This window comes from Triticum aestivum, chromosome 3B, assembly GCF_018294505.1.
Source record: "Triticum aestivum cultivar Chinese Spring chromosome 3B, IWGSC CS RefSeq v2.1, whole genome shotgun sequence".
Taxonomy (NCBI): Eukaryota; Viridiplantae; Streptophyta; class Magnoliopsida; order Poales; family Poaceae; genus Triticum; species Triticum aestivum.
Genome location: NC_057801.1, coordinates 65277377 through 65294106, shown reverse-complemented (window position 1 = coordinate 65294106; position 16730 = coordinate 65277377). Strand labels below are relative to the sequence as shown.

The window sequence follows — 16730 nt, the reverse complement described above, 5'->3', positions numbered from 1 at the left end:
GTGGGCCCGGATTCCGACGAATGGCTCGAGGCCATAAAATCCGAGAGAGGATCCATTTTTGAAAACAAAGTATACTTTGGAAGAACTACTTGATGGTCATAAGGTTGTTGGGTACAGATGGATTTTAAAAGGAAGACGGACAATGATGGTAAGTATCACCATTAAGAAAGCTCTACTTGTCATTAAGATGTTTTCCGACAAGTTCAAGGAGTTGACTACGATGAGACTTTCTCACTCGTAGCGATGCTAAGAGTCTGTTGGAATTATATTAGCAATTACTGCATGATTTATGAAATCTTGCAGATAGGATGTCAAAATATTGTTTCCTCGATGATATTCTTGAGGAAAGGTTGTATGTGATACAACCAGAAGGTTTTGTCAATCCTGAAAGATGCTAACAAGTGTGCAAAGCCCCAGCAATCCTTCTAAGGACTGGAGTAAGCATCTCGGAGTTGGAATATACGTTTTGATGAGATGATCAAAGATTTTGGGATTATACAAAGTTTATGAGAAACTTGTATTTCCAAAGAAGTGAGTGGGAGCACTATAGCATTTCTGATGAGTATATGTTGTTGACATATTGTTGATCGGAAATGATGTAGAATTTCTGGAAAGCATATAGGGTTATTTGAAAAGTGTTTATCAATGGAAAACCTGAATTGAGCTACTTGAACATTGAGCATCAAGATCTATAAGGATAGATCAAAACACTTAATAGTACTTTCAAATGAATACATACCATGACAAGATTTTGAAGGAGTTCAAAATAGATCAGTAAAGAAGGAGTTCTTGGCTGTGTTATATGGTGTGAGTATTGAGTAAGACTCAAGACATGACCACGACAGAAGAGAGAGAAAGGACGAAGGTCATCCCCTATGCTTCAGACGTAGGCTCTATAGTATGCTATGTTGTGTACTGCACCGGAAGTGTGCCTTGCCATGAGCCAGTCAAGGGGTACAAGAGTGATCTAGGAATGGATCACAGAACAATGGTCAAACTTATCCTTAGTAACTAGTGGACTAAGGAATTTTCTCGATTATGGAGGTGGTAAAAGAGTTCGTCGTAAAGGGTTACGCCGATGCAAACTTTGACACTAATCTGGATTAGTCTGAGTAGTTAACCGGATTCGTATAGTAGAACAGTTATTTGGAATAGCTCCAAATAGAGCATGGTAGCTGCATCTAGGAGATGACATAGAGATTTGCAAAGCACACACGAATCTGAAAGGTTCAGATCCGTTGACTAATAACCTCTCTCACAAGCGAGATATGATCAAACCCCATGGGTGTTGAATTCATTACAATCACATAGTGATGTGAACTAGATTATTGACTCTAGTGCAAGTGGGAGACTGTTGGAAATATGCCCTAGAGGCAATAATAAAATGGTTATTATTGTATTTCCTTGTTCATGATAATTGTCTATTGTTCATGCTATAATTGTATTAACTGGAAACCGTAATACATGTGTGAATACATAGACCACAACATGTCCCTAGTGAGCCTCTAGTTGACTAGCTCGTTGATCAATAGATGGTTATGGTTTCCTGATCATGGACATTAGATGTCATTGATAACGGGATCACATCATTAGGAGAATGATGTGATGGACAAGACCCAATCCTAAGCATAGCACAAGATCGTGTAGTTCGTTTGCTAAAGCTTTTCTAATGTCAAGTATCATTTCCTTAGACCATGAGATTGTGCAACTCCCGGATACCGTAGGAATGCTTTGGGTGTGCCAAACGTCACAACGTAACTGGGTGGCTATAAAGGTGCACTACGGGTATCTCCGAAAGTGTCTGTTGGGTTGGCACGAATCAAGACTGGGATTTTTCACTCCGTATGACGGAGAGGTAACTCTGGGCCCATTCGGTAATGCATCATCATAATGAGCTAAATGTGACTAAGTAGTTAGTCATGGGATCATGAATTATGGAACGAGTAAAGTGACTTGCCGGTAACGAGATTGAACGAGGTATTGGGATACCGACGATCGAATCTCGGGCAAGTAACATACCGATTGACAAAGGGAATTGCATACGGGATTGCTTGAATCCTTGACATCGTGGTTCATCCGATGAGATCATCGTGAAACATGTGGGAGCCAACATGGGTATCTAGATCCCGCTGTTGGTTATTGACTGGAGAACGTCTCGGTCATGTCTGCATGGTTCCCGAACCCGTAGGGTCTACACACTTAAGGTTCAGTGACGCTAGAGTTGTTATGGGAAATAGTATGTGGTTACTGAAGGTTGTTCGGAGTCCCGGATGAGATCCCGGACATGACGAGGAGCTCCGGAATGGTCCGGGGGTGAAGATCGGTATATTGGACGAAGGGTATTGGAGTCCGGAATTGTTCCGGGGGTACCAGGTGATGACCAACGTGTCCGAAAGGGGTTTCGGAGGCCCCGGCAAGCGTTGGGGGGCCTTATGGGCCAAGGGGAGAGGGCACATCAGCCCACTAAGGGGTTGAGCGCCCCTCCCACCCCATCTCACGTAACCAGGAGAGGTGGGGGCGCCACCCCTAGGGCAGCCGCCCCTCCCGGCTTGGGGGGCAAGTTTCCTAGGGTGTGGGGGCGCCCAAACCCATCTAGGGTTTCCCCTGTGGCTGCCGCCCTCCCCTAGGGAACCCTAGGGCGCCTCCCCCTCCTACCTTCCCCCTATATATAGTGAGGGAGAGAGAGGGCAGCCGCACCCTTCCCCTAGAGCAGCCCCTCCCTCCTCCAACACCTCCTCCTCCTCCTCCATAGTGCTTGGCGAAGCCCTGCCGGAGAACCACGAGCTCCATCACCACCATGCCGTCGTGATGTCAGAGTTCTCCCTCAACTTCTCTTCTCCCCTTGCTGGATCAAGAAGGAGGAGACGTCCCCGGGCTGTACGTGTGTTGAACGCGGAGGTACCGTTGTTCGATGCTTAGATCAGATTCGGCCGCGATCTGAATCGCTTCATGAATGACTCCACCGACCGCGTTCTTGTAACGCTTCCGCATCGCGATCTTCAAGGGTATGAAGATGCACTCCCCTCTCTCTCGTTGCTAGTCTCTCCATAGATTGATCTTGGTGATGCGTAGAAAATTTTGAATTTCTGCTACGTTCCCCAACAGTCTAGACACATTATTTGTGGTCCGAAGAACAATTTATACATCTCCTCGGGCGTCATGCCAAGGAAATGATGGATAGCTCGCGGTCCCTCTGGGTTGAACTCCCACATGCGGAGGGGACGACGTTTGCAGGGCAGGACTCGACGAATTAACATGACTTGCATTACCGTGATTAGACTGATGTCTCTCTCTAGGAAATCTTGGATGTGGCTATGCAATATTGGCACATCCTTTACTAGCCCCCAGTCCAGCCCCTCGTTGACCCATGACGCTAGTTGTGGCGGGGGGGCTGAGTGAAAAGCAGGGGGAGCCACCCACTTGGTACCCCTGGGAGCTATGATATAAAACCATTCTCGTTGCCATAAGCTGGACACCTCCTAGAAAGAACCCTCTGGCCATGGGGCGCCGGCACTTTTGCTTATTACTGCGCCTCCGCACTCTGCGTGCCGCCCCTCGATCATCTTCGGCTCCACCTTGAAGGTCTTGAGCCACAGGCCGAAGTGAGGGGTAATGCGGAGGAAAGCTTCACACACGACAATGAACGACGAGATATGGAGGACAGAATCCGGAGCCAGATCATGGAAATCCAGCCCATAGTAAAACATGAGCCCCCTCATGAAGGTATCTAGGGCAAGGCCTAGCCCTCGGAGGAAGTGAGATACGAACACAACGCTCTCGCCGGGTTTGGGAGCGGGAATGACCTGCCCTCGAGCAGGCAGCCGGTGCGGGATCTCGCCGGTCAGAAACCTAGCCTCTCTTAACTTTTTGACGTCCTCCGTGACGGAGGAAGGCATCCATCGACCTTGAAGGTCGGATCCGGACATGGTTGAAGGTCCGAAGCGCTTGACCTGAGCTTCGGGTGTTGGAACTCGAAGCGGGGGAAGGATTCGGTTGAGTTCGAGGAGTAAAAATGATAGGCCTTGGTCTCTTTATAAAGAGGGTGAATACCAAGCGTCCTCCTCGTGACCATTTGGGACTTGCCTACAATCGAGGAGTCATACCAACGGGCACGATTGGGTTACCCACGCCCGTATTAAGGAGAATCCCGTAATAAGGGGACACGATCTCTGCTTCGACAAGACGTTCCAAGGAAACCACCTCGCGATATGCGTTAAGGCTGGTCGAGAATAACGGTTCGAATAAAGACCGGGCCGTGGTATGTTGTCATGATATGGAGTGTGTCAGCAGAACAGATTTGTGGAAATATTATACTCTCTACGGTGGCATGTGGAACTTGTTTTGCAGAGCCGGAAACTATCCTGGTGTTCAAGATCTTCTGTGGAGTATTCGGAGGAAGAACCCGCCTTGCAATACCGAAGACAATCTGCGCGCCGGACTCATCGTCATTGAAGCCTGGTTCAGGGGCTACTGAGGGAGTCCTGGATTAGGGGGTATCCGGACAGCCGGACTATATCCTTGGGCCGGACTATTGGACTATGAAGATACAAGATTGAAGACTTCGTCTCGTGTCCGGATGGGACTCTCCTTGGCGTGGAAGGCAAGCTTGGCAATACTGATATGTAGATCTCCTCCCTTGTAACCGACTCTGTGTAACCCTAGCCCCCTTCGGTGTCTATATAAACCGGAGGGTTTAGTCCGTAGGACAACAACAATCATATCATAGGCTAGCTTCTAGGGTTTAGCCTCTACGATCTCGTGGTAGATCAACTCTTGTACTACTCATATCATCAAGATCAATCAAGCAGGAAGTAGGGTATTACCTCCATCGAGAGGGCCCGAACCTGGGTAAACATCGTGTCCCCTGCCTCCTGTTACCATCCGCCTTCGACGCATAGTTCGGGACCCCCCTACCCGAGATCCGCCGGTTTTGACACCGACAAGGACACATATAAATAGATGATGCATATCAAATAACCGGTTACTATGCGACAACACCCATAGCCAATAATTACTCAAATAAAATCACATAAAAAGGAGGTTCAAGAGTTGTTACAGCCCATCACGGAGACCGTGATGGGGAAGGGAGAAGGGGCATTGGTGAATAGATGGAGATGGGGGTTGTACACAACCCCCATGTGCCTCTTGATGTGGATGGCGGCTGGGCGTGGGAGAGATGGATAATTGATGATCTTTGCCGACCGCTAGGGTTGATGGTGATTATATAGCCGGCCTCCATGGTCTCCTCTGCGAATGTAAGTTCTCTCCTTTAATCCAAACACTCTAGATGAACCAGAACCTTTCCCAATACATCCCTTAATGGACAAGGAAGCAATCTGAGTGATTTCGGGATATTCTGGCTATAGTACGACCACATGTATGACCCTGTGCGGTCGTACCATGCTCTGTCGTTTGCACTAGACCCTTTAGTACGCCATTTCTTCGTACGAATTGGGCTTTTGACGTTCATGGACTCGTTGGAATCACGTGAATGATGTCGATGTATCAGTGGTATTAGATCTTAATTGAATCACTTTGGAAGATAATCATTTTTGACACTCCGAAATGCCTAAGTATGGTGTCTGAAAGTCCTTCATTTTGATCCCTTTCATCGTGCTAAGTCCATGGGAGTTTCACATTACCTATAAAACACACAAAAACAAAGAAAACTAATAAAAATTAACAAAGACTAAAGGTCATGCATTGCTCACAGTGAAAAGAGTAATAACAACTGAAAATCATGCATAATAGACATGCTATATGAAGATAATATGCAACAACTGAGCTCTAAAAATATGTATAGAATAGAGCCACCAGCCACTTGCGTCCTTCTATGTATAAGAAGTGCTGCTGTGGCGTGCACCTCCATGATCCGTTCCGATGACAACACACATGTTGACCTAACTTGAGGGCTAGAGAAGATCCAGTGCAACCATTTTTTTCCAGTATAGTGCAATAATACTTAGGATTATAGATTCCAGACTTATGAGAGTTTGAGAGGTTTGGTGAAGGGGAAGGGATCACCAAATCTCCTCCGAATTCTAGACCCTTTGATGGTGGAAAAACAGTAGTGCCAATACAAGGTCTCGATGTGATTTATCTCTCTCGAAAACTAGATGCACCAAATCACGTTTTATAAATGTTGTGCAAATAAGAACACCAATGTCCCGATCACAAAAATCACCCTTTGTTAGAAAAATGTCCCACTTTGATTATTTTTAAGGGAAACTCTTGCCTTCAGCCGGTGCCGGCGGATCGCACGCGAGCGATCCACCGCCTCCTCCATGTGACACGTGTCGTTCGCGTCTTTTTTTCTGCAACATCATGTGTGTTGCAAAATTGTCTTCCGCAACAACAATCATGTTGCAAAAAATAAAGACAAAAAAATGACAAATATTTTTGCAACATTGTATGTGTGCAATTTGTTTCCCGCAACAACACCTACGTTGCAAAAATAGTGAAGAAAAAAAATCTGCAATATCAACTATGTCGCAAAAGATTTCTTTTAGTGCTCACCCACGACCCACTGGGCCACGCACGACTCGCAAAATCACAACTGACCTCCACGCCAGAGGGAGAGACGCGCAGCACAGCAGCCTTCCGCTTTCGCTGCAACTCCAACAACAACGCCGGCGGGCATCGCCCCGTCGGCATGGCCGACGACGCCGCCGCCCACGTCCGCGACGGGTTCAACAAGTGGTGGGAGACCTTCAACAATGGCGGCGCCGTGGAAGATGAGCCGATGGTGGACTCCGACTCCGATTTCGAGCAGGGCGCGGAGGAGGAGGAGGATGCGGGCGAGCGCGACCGGAAGGTGGAGCCGGACGCCCTCGCCCCCGCCGGGAGGGAGGGCAGCAGCGGCGCCGCCCGCGATTGCGACGGTAATTAAGCCTGACACTCACTTCCTTAATTAATTAATTAGGCAGCAGCATTAATTTGTTTCCATTTTCGATCGCCACGAACATCACCTCTTGGCTCTTGCTTTCGGTTCCCGCCTTCACCATCTCGTATGGCTTGGAGTTGGAGGTACTGAAATCGCGAGCGGCTTCTGGAATGCTTCGCGGATAGATTGGGGAATTTTTTTGGGGGGCTTCAGTAATTCAGTCCACAGTTTGAATCGTAATCAAGGACCATCAAAATGTACTATTAAGAGAAATCAGTTCCCAGGAGCAGAGCTTGTGGTGGCACTGCATCGTAGATTCGAACATTCCTGCAATTAGTGCACGCCTTGTAGAATCTAAAAATTCCACTACTATAATTAGTACTAGCTGTAGTGTACACAGACACTTTTCTTGACTTACCATGCTTGTTCATGCTATATCTATGATTATGAGATTGATTGGATTTCAGATCTGAGTGGTGTTGCAAATGAAAATTTCAGTTGCAGAGGAGGAGATTTCCGAGGATGGCCATTTTCAGCTTGAAAGTGTGCTGCAGGGAATGAAGAGAGAAGCTGCCGCCGGACGAAATACACCGCGGGCTACTGCAGCTGAGACCCGTGATGAAGAAGGTCAAGGTATAAATTGATCACCCCTTGTTGCAATTGCTACTTATAGAACATAATATCCATGCTTCGTTGTCTCTGAGATTGATTGAATATTCTGGTGGTGCATAAGCGGAATGTTTAGATGCAGAGGAGTATGTTTCTGAGGATAACTACGCTGGAGGTGAGTTCCAAGCAAAGAAGAGGAAAGCAACCGTAACAACAGGCAAACCGCAGACGGTTGGATCTGGGATCCTGAACCAAAATGCTCATGGTATAAAAAAACATCATCACTAGCTCTTAGTACTCGCATATTTCAAAATACAACATCACTAGTTCTTATCACTATGACTATGAAATTGATTGGATTTTGAGTCCTGAGTGGTAGTGCAAACGAAAATTGCAGTTACGGAGGAGAATTGTGAGGATAACCATTTTCAGCATGAAGATGAGCTGCAAGGAAGGAACAGAGAAGCAGCCGCCAAACTAAATACACCATGGGCTTCTGGAGATGAGATCCAGAACGAAGAAGATCAAGGTATAAATAAGTATTGATCACCTTGTCTTGCAATTGTTACTTATAATACACAATATCCATGTATCCAGTTCGTCATGAGTAGAATGCGTGCTTTGTTATCTCTGAGATTGAGTGCATTTTGAGTGTGTGTGAATGGAATGTTCAAATGCAGAGGGATATTTTTCTGAGGACAAGATTGGAGGCGGGCAGCAAGGAAGAGGAAAACAACAGTGGCACCCAGCAAACAACAAATGACCGGAATTAAGATCCAGAAGAAAAATGCTTTTGGTATAAAAAAGCATCATCACTAGTTCTTAGTACTCGCATATTTCAAAATAGTCCATGCCATTTCTCGGTTATATTTTGTATCAGTGCAGGTGAGTGCCTGAGAGCTGAGAATCAGATGCTGAGGCTGCAGCTTGTTCGCAAGACGAAAGAGCTTGAGGCTGAGCAGATTGGGAGACTTGAGCTAGAATTGCATTTTATGAAAAAGGAGAACGAGTTTCTGAGGAAGCAGCTTGAAGAGTTGAAAGCTGAGAATGAGTACTATAAGAAGACCGTAAGCTCTACACAGAATGCTCTACTCGTACCAGCATGCCTCTAGATTAATTTCTTCACAAGCAAATTTGCAAATATGTTTGGATAACTAATGCCACTGCCCTACTATTGCGCAACCTGTAGATGTTTTGTGTATTACAAATTACTTTGAATTCTGCCTTAGCCCTTAATATTCCTAGGGCCATCACCTGTAGTTTCAATCCGATGCTATAGAATATATGCATTCAACAAGTTCTGTAGTAATTTTCTCATTGACATGTCAAAAAAATTGATATAGGGGGTTATCACATCTTTACAATGGAATAATTTTTAGAAGCTGCACACGAATTGTCCTGGTGGTATTCGTTCTTTTATTGCCAGTAAATCATCTATTTAGCTGTCATATATGACCATGCCATGTCCTCTGTTTAAAACATCTGGTACTTACGCTTACAAGCACTTGTATGTATTCACTAACTTGGTCCTCTGTGTGTACCAGGCAAAGCCAACAAAAACCCAAAGGCTGTGCAGGTTCTGTAAGGAGTATGTCGACCACGACTTCCGTAACTGCCCCGAGAGACGCGCTTCCGCTTGTTCTGAAGAAGACGACGGCTCCATCTAACATCCTGTGAAGTTATGCTGTGTTACACTACGATCTGTAGAATCTGCTCGTGCGGCAGTGCGCAAGCCTTTTGTTGATTTTAGTGATGCTTTTGCAATTATATTGGCTCTAGTGACATCTAGTTACCACGTATCTTAGAAACAGGTTTGCTGCAGAAACATGAAATGTCTGCTGCACTTGATCTGTTGAGCTCCTCTGATGTTTATGTGAGAACCTGAAGGCTAGTCTGATTAGTACTGAATCTTCTGGGAAACAACGTACTAGCAAAGCAAAAGTTATTGGTTATTCATTACTCTGTTGCCGGCAAATCGTTCATTTACCTGCCATATGAGTATGCACATTGTAGACTATGATTTGACCAGGTAGTCAAAAGTCTGCGCATTGTAGGACTATGATTTGACCAGATAGTCAAAAGTATGCACAAGGGGTTGTTCCTTCGTCGTCCTTCCCACACACACAGTCAACAGCTTCGGAAAGAAGGTGCAATTTAATTTAGGCATGAGCTTAAGCATTAATCGGGCTTATTCTGATTGACTTAATTATTCAGGCTGGAGTTTCTCTGGTGATAAATCTGACGACGAGAATATTGATGACTTGGAAATGATGATGACAACAACAACAAACAACGACCAAGCCTTTAGTCTCAAACAAGTTGGGGTATGCTAGAGGTGAAACCCATAAGATCTCATGACCAACTCATGATTCTGACACATGGATAGCAAGCTTTCACGCACCCTTGTCCATGACTAGTTCTTTGGTGATACTTCAATCCTTCAAATCTCTTTTTACAGACTCCTTCTATGTCAAATTCGGTCTATCCCGACCTCTCTTGATCACGCTTTAGCCGTCCGCTATGTACTGGAACTTCTGGAGGCCTGCGCTGAATATGCCTGAACCATCTCAGACGATGTTGGTCAAACTTCTCTTCAATTGGTGCTACCTCTACTCTATCCTGTATATCATCATTCCGGACTCGATCCTTCCTCGTGTGACCACACATCCATCTCAACATGCGCATCTCCACCACACCTATCTGTTGAACATGTCACCTTTTAGTCAGCCAACACTCAGCATCATACACATTGCGGGTCAAACCGCCGTCCTATAGAACTTCTCTTTTAGCTTTTGTGGCATTCTTTGCACTCTCTTGTCAAAGAGAATGCCCAAAGCTCGGCGCCACTTATCCATCCGGTTTTAATTCAATGGTTCACATATTCATCAATACCCCCATCTTTTCTGCAGCATTGACCCCAAATATCGAAAGGTGTCATTTCGAGGCACCACCTGCCCATCAAGGCTAACCTCCTCCTCCTCCTCCTCCTCGCGCCTAGTAGTACTAAAACTGCACTTCATGTACTCGGTTTTAGTTCTACTAAACCTAAAACCTTTCGATCCAACATTTGTCTCCATAACTCTAACTCCTATTGACCCCCATCTGAATATCGTCAACTAGCACCACATCATCCGCAAAGAGCATACACCATGGGATATCTCCTTGTGACCTCATCCATCACCAAAAAAAAGATAAGTGGCTCAAAGCTGACCCCTGATGCAGTCATGTCTTAATCGGGAAGTCATCAGCGTCAACATCACTTGTTTGAACACTTGTCACAACATTATCATACATGTCTTTGATGAGGGTAATGTACTTTTCTAGGACTTTGTGTTTTTTCAAGGCCCACCACATATAACATTCCGTGGTATCTTATCATAGGCCTTCTCCAAGTCAATGAACACCATATGTAGGTCCTTCTTTTGCCCCCTTTATCTCTTCATAAGTTGTCATACCAAGAAAATGGCTTCCATGGTCGACCTCTCAGGCATGAAGCCAAACTGATTTTTAGTCACGTTTGTCATTCTTCTTAAGCGGTGCTCAATGACTCTCTCCCATAGCTTCATTGTATAGCTCATCAGTTTAATTTCATGGTAGTTAGTACAACTCTGAACATCCCCTTGTTCTTTAAGATTGGTACTAATATACTCCATCTCCATTCTTCTCGCATCTTATTTGCCCGAAAATAAGGTTGAAATTCTTGGTTAGCCATACTATTGATATGCCCTCGAGGCCTTTCCACACCTCAATGGGGATACAATCAGGGCCCATCGCCTTGCCTCCTTTCATCCTTTTTAAAACCTCCTTGACCTCAGACTCCTGGATTCGCCGCACAAAATGCATGTTGGCCTCATCAAAGGAGTCATCCAGTTCAATGGTAGAAGTCTCATTCTCCCTGTTAAACAGCTTGTTGAAGTACTCCTGCCATGTATGCTTAATCTCCTTGTCCTTCACCAGGAGCTGGTCTACTCCATCCTTGATGCATTTGACTTGGCCAACATCCCTCGTCTTCCTCTCTGAGATTTTGGCCATCTTATAGATGTCCCTTTCGCCTTCCTTCGTGGCTAACCGCTGGTAGAGGTCCTCATATGCCCGACCCCTTGCTTCACTAATAGCTTGTTTTGCGATCTTCTTCGCCATCTTGTACTTCTCTATGTTGTCTGCACTCCTATCCAGGTATAGGCGTCTGAAACAATCTTTTTCTCCAAAATCGCCTTCTAGACATCATCATTCCACCACCAGGTATCCTTACCTTCATTTCTTCTTCCCCTGGACACTTCAAACTCCTCCGCGAACACCTTATGAATGCAAGTCGCCATCTTCATCCATACATTGTCCTCATCCCCTCATTCCTCCCAAGGGCCCGCCTTAATGACCATCTCCTTGAACGCCTGAGCTACTTCCCCCTTGAGCTTCCACCACTTTGTTCTAGCGACTTTGGTACGCTTATCCCGCTGGACACGAATCCAAAAGTGGAAGTCCGCAACCACCAACTTATGCTGAGGGACAACACTCTCTCCAAGTATGACTTGGAAATGACATTTTAGGAAAAGACTTTCTAGGTAGGGAGGCAGGGGGATGGACGGGTCCACGAGACCGAAAATAGGCTAATTGTTGCTACTTTAAAAACCAAGCTAATTAACAAAATCATCGATTTTGCATGGTCATGGGCCTCACGAACACGTCCACCAGCATCCCTATATCTAGGCAATCTGGAATACATTGACTCCTTTTTTGGATGAGGATTGTCTACTTTTATGTAGCTTTCTTATATTGATATAATTCATTGTGTGGTTTATATCGTTAATTCAGTTTGAAAAGTATAAGAGCACCCAAGTTTTATACTAAACGGTTAGATGAACAACGTGCTAGCATAAACTTCATGATTGACCTCTTTATCTTGTGGTCGATTCCATGTCTTATGACATACTCTCCTTGTTCGGGTTTTGAAGGACTAATAAATCTTGTGTTAAGTTAAATTTCTTTCAGTTTGACCTGAGAATGATAGATGTACTATACAACTAAAAAAGATGTACTCTAACGGAAATTCTATAACGTACTATAATCTTGATCACGCTTAAAAATGTGACTTAGCACCAGAGAAATATACATTATAGTAACTGAATGCCCGTGCGTTGCTATGGAATAATAAATTTAGACAAAGAGACAATGATCTTAACATCATTGTAACTCGCAATGTGTTCATCAGTTTGACCAAGTTCATAGAATGATAGATGTACTATACAACTAAAAAAAGATGTACTATAATCTTGATCATAATTTAAAATGTGACTTAGCACCACAGAAATATACATTATATATCCGAATGGAGGGCGCGTCCAATAAAACCTTGAAGGTCAAATGGAGAGAGCGTTGCTCTTGAGCACTGAAAAACAACAACATTAGGGATGTTGATTGTGCATCTCCACCAATGTGTATGATCTATGCTTGTTCTCCTCGTCGGAAAAGAAACGAGAGTTGATTTAGTGTAGGTGAAGGTGACATTGTCTTTTTTTTATTTAAAAAAATCAAATGCCATATATTAAATAAAACATATGTCGTTATAAAAACAACCTTATAGAATTGAAAAATACATCCAAATCTTTCGGGGTACCAAAATTTTCTTCCTTCTACTCATTGGCTCCGCACCATGAGCAAAGCTTGTTGCCTCCTCTATATCTCTATCTTAGTAAAGCAAACTTGTTGAAAACCATGAGCTTGTAGAAGTAACGGCCACGAAATCGTTAACGTAGACCAGAAGACACCGGCTTCTATGGTCTGTATAGCAAAGCGTCGCATTAGAGAAACGTCGGAGGAGGGCTTTAGAACACCTCGGTGATCTAGGGTCACCACCTCCCTAACTTCTTCCTTTTACTTTGTGGCCCATCCCAGCTTCACATCACATCCAGCCTAGCTCCCACCCTGCGTGCCGGAGCGTTCCCGGAACCTTATTAGTCCAGAACAAACATATCCAAATATATTTAGGACGCCTGTTTCTCTCGATAAATCAAATACCAAAGTTTAAGTCTCAGGAAATGAAATTTACAGTACTAGTAGCACTTTGAGTAGCATTTTGACTTTTTTTTTGGTGGGAAAATGGAACGGAATTACAGCGCGTGGGTACAGCGGGAAGGTGAAAAGTTAAGTAAACTCGACAATTTCGTCGTCAGTCCGCACCCACCACCCCACCACTCCCAAATCACAGCCGGCCTCCGGAGAGACAGAGTGAGAGTGAGAAGCACGAGAGTCTTCCGCTTCAAGCCGGCCGACTTCCCCATGGCCGCCACCGCCGCCGACGTACCTGACGATTTCAAAAAGTGGTGGGAGACATTCAACAATGGCGTCGCCGTCGACCAAGGGCAAGACGACGAGGAGGACGGGACGGACTCCGATTCCAGTTTCGAGCGGGGGCAGCAGCAGGAGGAGGAGGAGAATGCGGGCGTGGTGGCGGGCGAGGAGACGGTGTCGGACGCCCACGCGCCCGCCGGGAGGGAGGGCGGCAGCGGCGCCGCCCGCGATTGCGACGGTAATTAAGCCGGACACTTACGCACTTCCTTAATTACATCATTTCGATCGCCGTGAACGGTCACCCCTTGCTTCGATTCCTCGCCGCGGCCATCTCTCATGGCTCGCAGCTCTGGAAATCGCAAGCGACTTCTAGGATGCTTCCCGGATAGGTTGGGGAATTTTTTTGGGGGTTCACTCCCTGATTTAGGGTTTTGTTGAATCGATCGACTCCACAATTTGAATCCTAGTCAGCGATCAGCCAAATGCGTTTGGTTTCTATGCAGTCGACACAGTTTCCAGGCCATCTAGAAAAATCTGTTCCCAGGAGCAGAGCATTTGGTAGTACTGGATCGTAATCAAATGTTCCTGCAATTAGTACTAGCTGTAGTGTAGATCGACAATGTTCTTGATTTTCCATGCAATTGGTGCTATATCTATGAGATTGATTGTATTTTTTAAACCTGAGTGGTGTTGCAAATGGAAATGTCAGTGGCAGAGGAGGGGATTTCTCAGAATAGCCATTTTCCGTGTGAAGCTGAGCTGCAGGGAAGGAACAGAGAAGCAGCCGCCAAACTAAATGCACCACAGGCTTCTGAAGATGAAGGTATAAAGAAGTATTGATCACCCCTTCTTGCAATTGTTACTTACAGAACACAATATCCATGTATGCAGTTCATCATAAGTAGAATGTATGCTTTGTTATCTCTGAGATTTACTACATTAATTTTTGAGTGGTGTGCGATGGAATGTTTAAATGCAGCCGAGCATGTTTCTGAAGACAGCTATGTTCAGATTGGAGGCGGGCTGCAGGGAATGAAGAGAAAGGCAACCGACAAACGAAACGAATCTCAGGCTACTGGAAATGAGATCCAGAACGAAGAAGGTCAAGGTATGAACCTTGTTGCAAATGGTACTTATAGAACACAGTATGCACGTATGCAGTTTCATCATGAGTAGAATGCATGCGTCCCTATCTGTCAGATTGATTACATTTTGAGTAATGTGCAAATGAAATGGTTAAATGCAGACAAGTACGTTTCTGCGGACAACTACGTTCAGATTGGAGGCTGGGAGCAAGGAAGGAAGAGGAAAGCAGCCGCGACACCCAACAGAGTGCAATCGACTGGAATTGAGATCCAGAACAAAACAAGTCAAGGTATAGAAAAGATAATCACTAGCTCTTAGTACTCGCATATTTCAAAATACACAATGTGTTTCTCGATAATTTTTAGTATCAATGCAGGTGAGTATCTGAGAGCTGAGAATCAGAGGCTGAGGCAGCAGCTCGTTTGCAAGACGAAAGAGCTCGAGGCTGAACAGATTCAGAGGCTCGAACTAGAGTTGCATTTCAAGACAGAGGAGAACAAGTCTTTGAAGAAACAGAATGAAGAGTTGAGAGCTGAGAATGAGTACTACAGGAAGACCTTAAGCTCTGCACCGAATTCTACGCGTACCCGGGTGCCACTAGATTAATTGGTTCATAGGCAAAATTGTAAAATATGGGTGAATGACTAATGCCACTATCACATTTAGTTTTATCCGGATGGTATATAATGTATGCGTTAAGCAAGCAACCTCCATATTGATATTTCTGATTGACATGTCCCAAAAAAATTATATGACTAGCGTATCTTAATCTTTACAATGTAATAATTTTTAGAAGCTGCACACGACTTGCCCTGATGGTATTTCTGTCTTTTATTGCCAGTAAATCATCCATTTAGCTATCATGCGACCATGCCATGTCCTCTGTTGAAAACATTTTTTCCACTTACAAGAAGTTGTATATATTTATCACTGACTAGATCCTCCTGTGTACCAGACAAAGCCACAGAAAAAACGAAGGCTATGCAGGATTTAGTTAGGTAGTAGAATCGGCTCGCACAGCAACGCCTTCTGTTGCTCTTAGTGATACTTTAATGATTATGCGAGCTCTAATGGCCGCTAGTTACTACTTACTTATCTTAGAAATGGGTTTGCTGCAGAACATGAAGATGTCTGCACTTGTTGATATGTTCAGGTTCAGCCTCCTCTGGTGTTTATCTGAACTTTAAGCCGTTGATATATTATTCGTACTGAATCCTTTGGGCGGGAGTGAAGTGGCGTGCTTCTGCTTCTTCTGAACAAGAGGAATGATATGATCCCAACTAACACTCGGCTAATTATGTAATGTTAATACCCCACCCACAAGGATTAGATTAGATAGAATCTGCTCCTGTCCTGAGCTGAAATGAAGATACCTTTTGTTGCTTCTAGTGTCTTTGTTGCATCTATATGAGTTGTGGTTACTTAGAACTGGATTTGCTGCAGAACATGAAGATGTCTGCGCTGCACTTGATTTTGTTTAGTCTCTGATATTCATGTGAACTTCAGGGTGATGAAGATGTCTGCGCTGCACTTGATTTTGTTTAGTCTCTGATATTCATGTGAACTTCAGGGTGCTGGGTAACGACTAACTAGCAAAGGATGGTTACCTGTTAGGGTGCGTTTGGTTCCGTGGCAAAAAAACGTTTCTGCCTTGCACGTAGCCTCCTCCTCTTTTTTTTTTTTTTGATTGATGATGAGGGGTGCGTGCACGTAGCCATGCTAGCTACTCCTACTTTCAACTTCATGCACGCACGCCTACGTATTACTGTACTACGCATCGATCTACCCTCCCTTCCCTTCCCTGGATAAACTACACTTGGATTCGATGGAATCGGATTACCGACCGATCCACGTCACGTCGCGG

At 44.9% G+C, this 16730-nt stretch overlaps 2 protein-coding genes across 6 annotated transcripts; both read left to right on the top strand.

Annotated features, from left to right (window-relative positions):
• Positions 1 to 6540: 6540 nt before the first annotated feature.
• On the top strand, positions 6541 to 9448 carry LOC123064802 (uncharacterized). 4 transcript variants are annotated; one of them, XM_044488207.1, is made up of 7 exons: positions 6541 to 6881; positions 7382 to 7516; positions 7635 to 7757; positions 7890 to 8021; positions 8173 to 8288; positions 8378 to 8559; positions 9037 to 9448. In XM_044488207.1, the coding sequence occupies exons 1-5, from the start codon at positions 6653 to 6655 to the stop codon at positions 8253 to 8255; spliced, it is 702 nt and encodes a 233-aa protein (XP_044344142.1). In that variant the 5' UTR covers positions 6541 to 6652; the 3' UTR covers positions 8256 to 8288; positions 8378 to 8559; positions 9037 to 9448. The 4 variants fall into 4 exon arrangements, with proteins under 4 accessions (XP_044344142.1, XP_044344141.1, XP_044344139.1 ...); XM_044488206.1 differs by having other exon boundaries at positions 7629 to 7757; XM_044488204.1 differs by having other exon boundaries at positions 7617 to 7757.
• Positions 9449 to 13672: 4224 nt separating this feature from the next.
• LOC123064801 (uncharacterized) lies at positions 13673 to 15697 on the top strand. 2 transcript variants are annotated; one of them, XM_044488203.1, is made up of 5 exons: positions 13673 to 14018; positions 14496 to 14603; positions 14760 to 14888; positions 15027 to 15155; positions 15243 to 15697. In XM_044488203.1, exons 1-5 carry the CDS (start codon positions 13769 to 13771, stop codon positions 15470 to 15472), a joined length of 846 nt encoding a protein of 281 aa, XP_044344138.1. In that variant the 5' UTR covers positions 13673 to 13768; the 3' UTR covers positions 15473 to 15697. The 2 variants fall into 2 exon arrangements, with proteins under 2 accessions (XP_044344138.1, XP_044344137.1); XM_044488202.1 differs by having other exon boundaries at positions 14490 to 14603; positions 15243 to 15693.
• The last annotated feature ends 1033 nt before the right edge of the window (positions 15698 to 16730 follow it).

Coding starts and splice junctions, on each gene's coding strand:
- LOC123064801 (XM_044488202.1), top strand. CDS start 13,769: ATGGCCGCCACCGCCGCCGACGTACCTGACGATTTCAAAAAGTGGTGG. Junction 14,889..15,026: donor CCAGAACGAAGAAGGTCAAG/GTATGAACCTTG, acceptor GGTTAAATGCAG/ACAAGTACGTTTCTGCGGAC. Junction 15,156..15,242: donor CCAGAACAAAACAAGTCAAG/GTATAGAAAAGA, acceptor GTATCAATGCAG/GTGAGTATCTGAGAGCTGAG.
- LOC123064802 (XM_044488204.1), top strand. CDS start 6,653: ATGGCCGACGACGCCGCCGCCCACGTCCGCGACGGGTTCAACAAGTGG. Junction 7,758..7,889: donor CCTGAACCAAAATGCTCATG/GTATAAAAAAAC, acceptor CGAAAATTGCAG/TTACGGAGGAGAATTGTGAG. Junction 8,022..8,172: donor CCAGAACGAAGAAGATCAAG/GTATAAATAAGT, acceptor GTTCAAATGCAG/AGGGATATTTTTCTGAGGAC.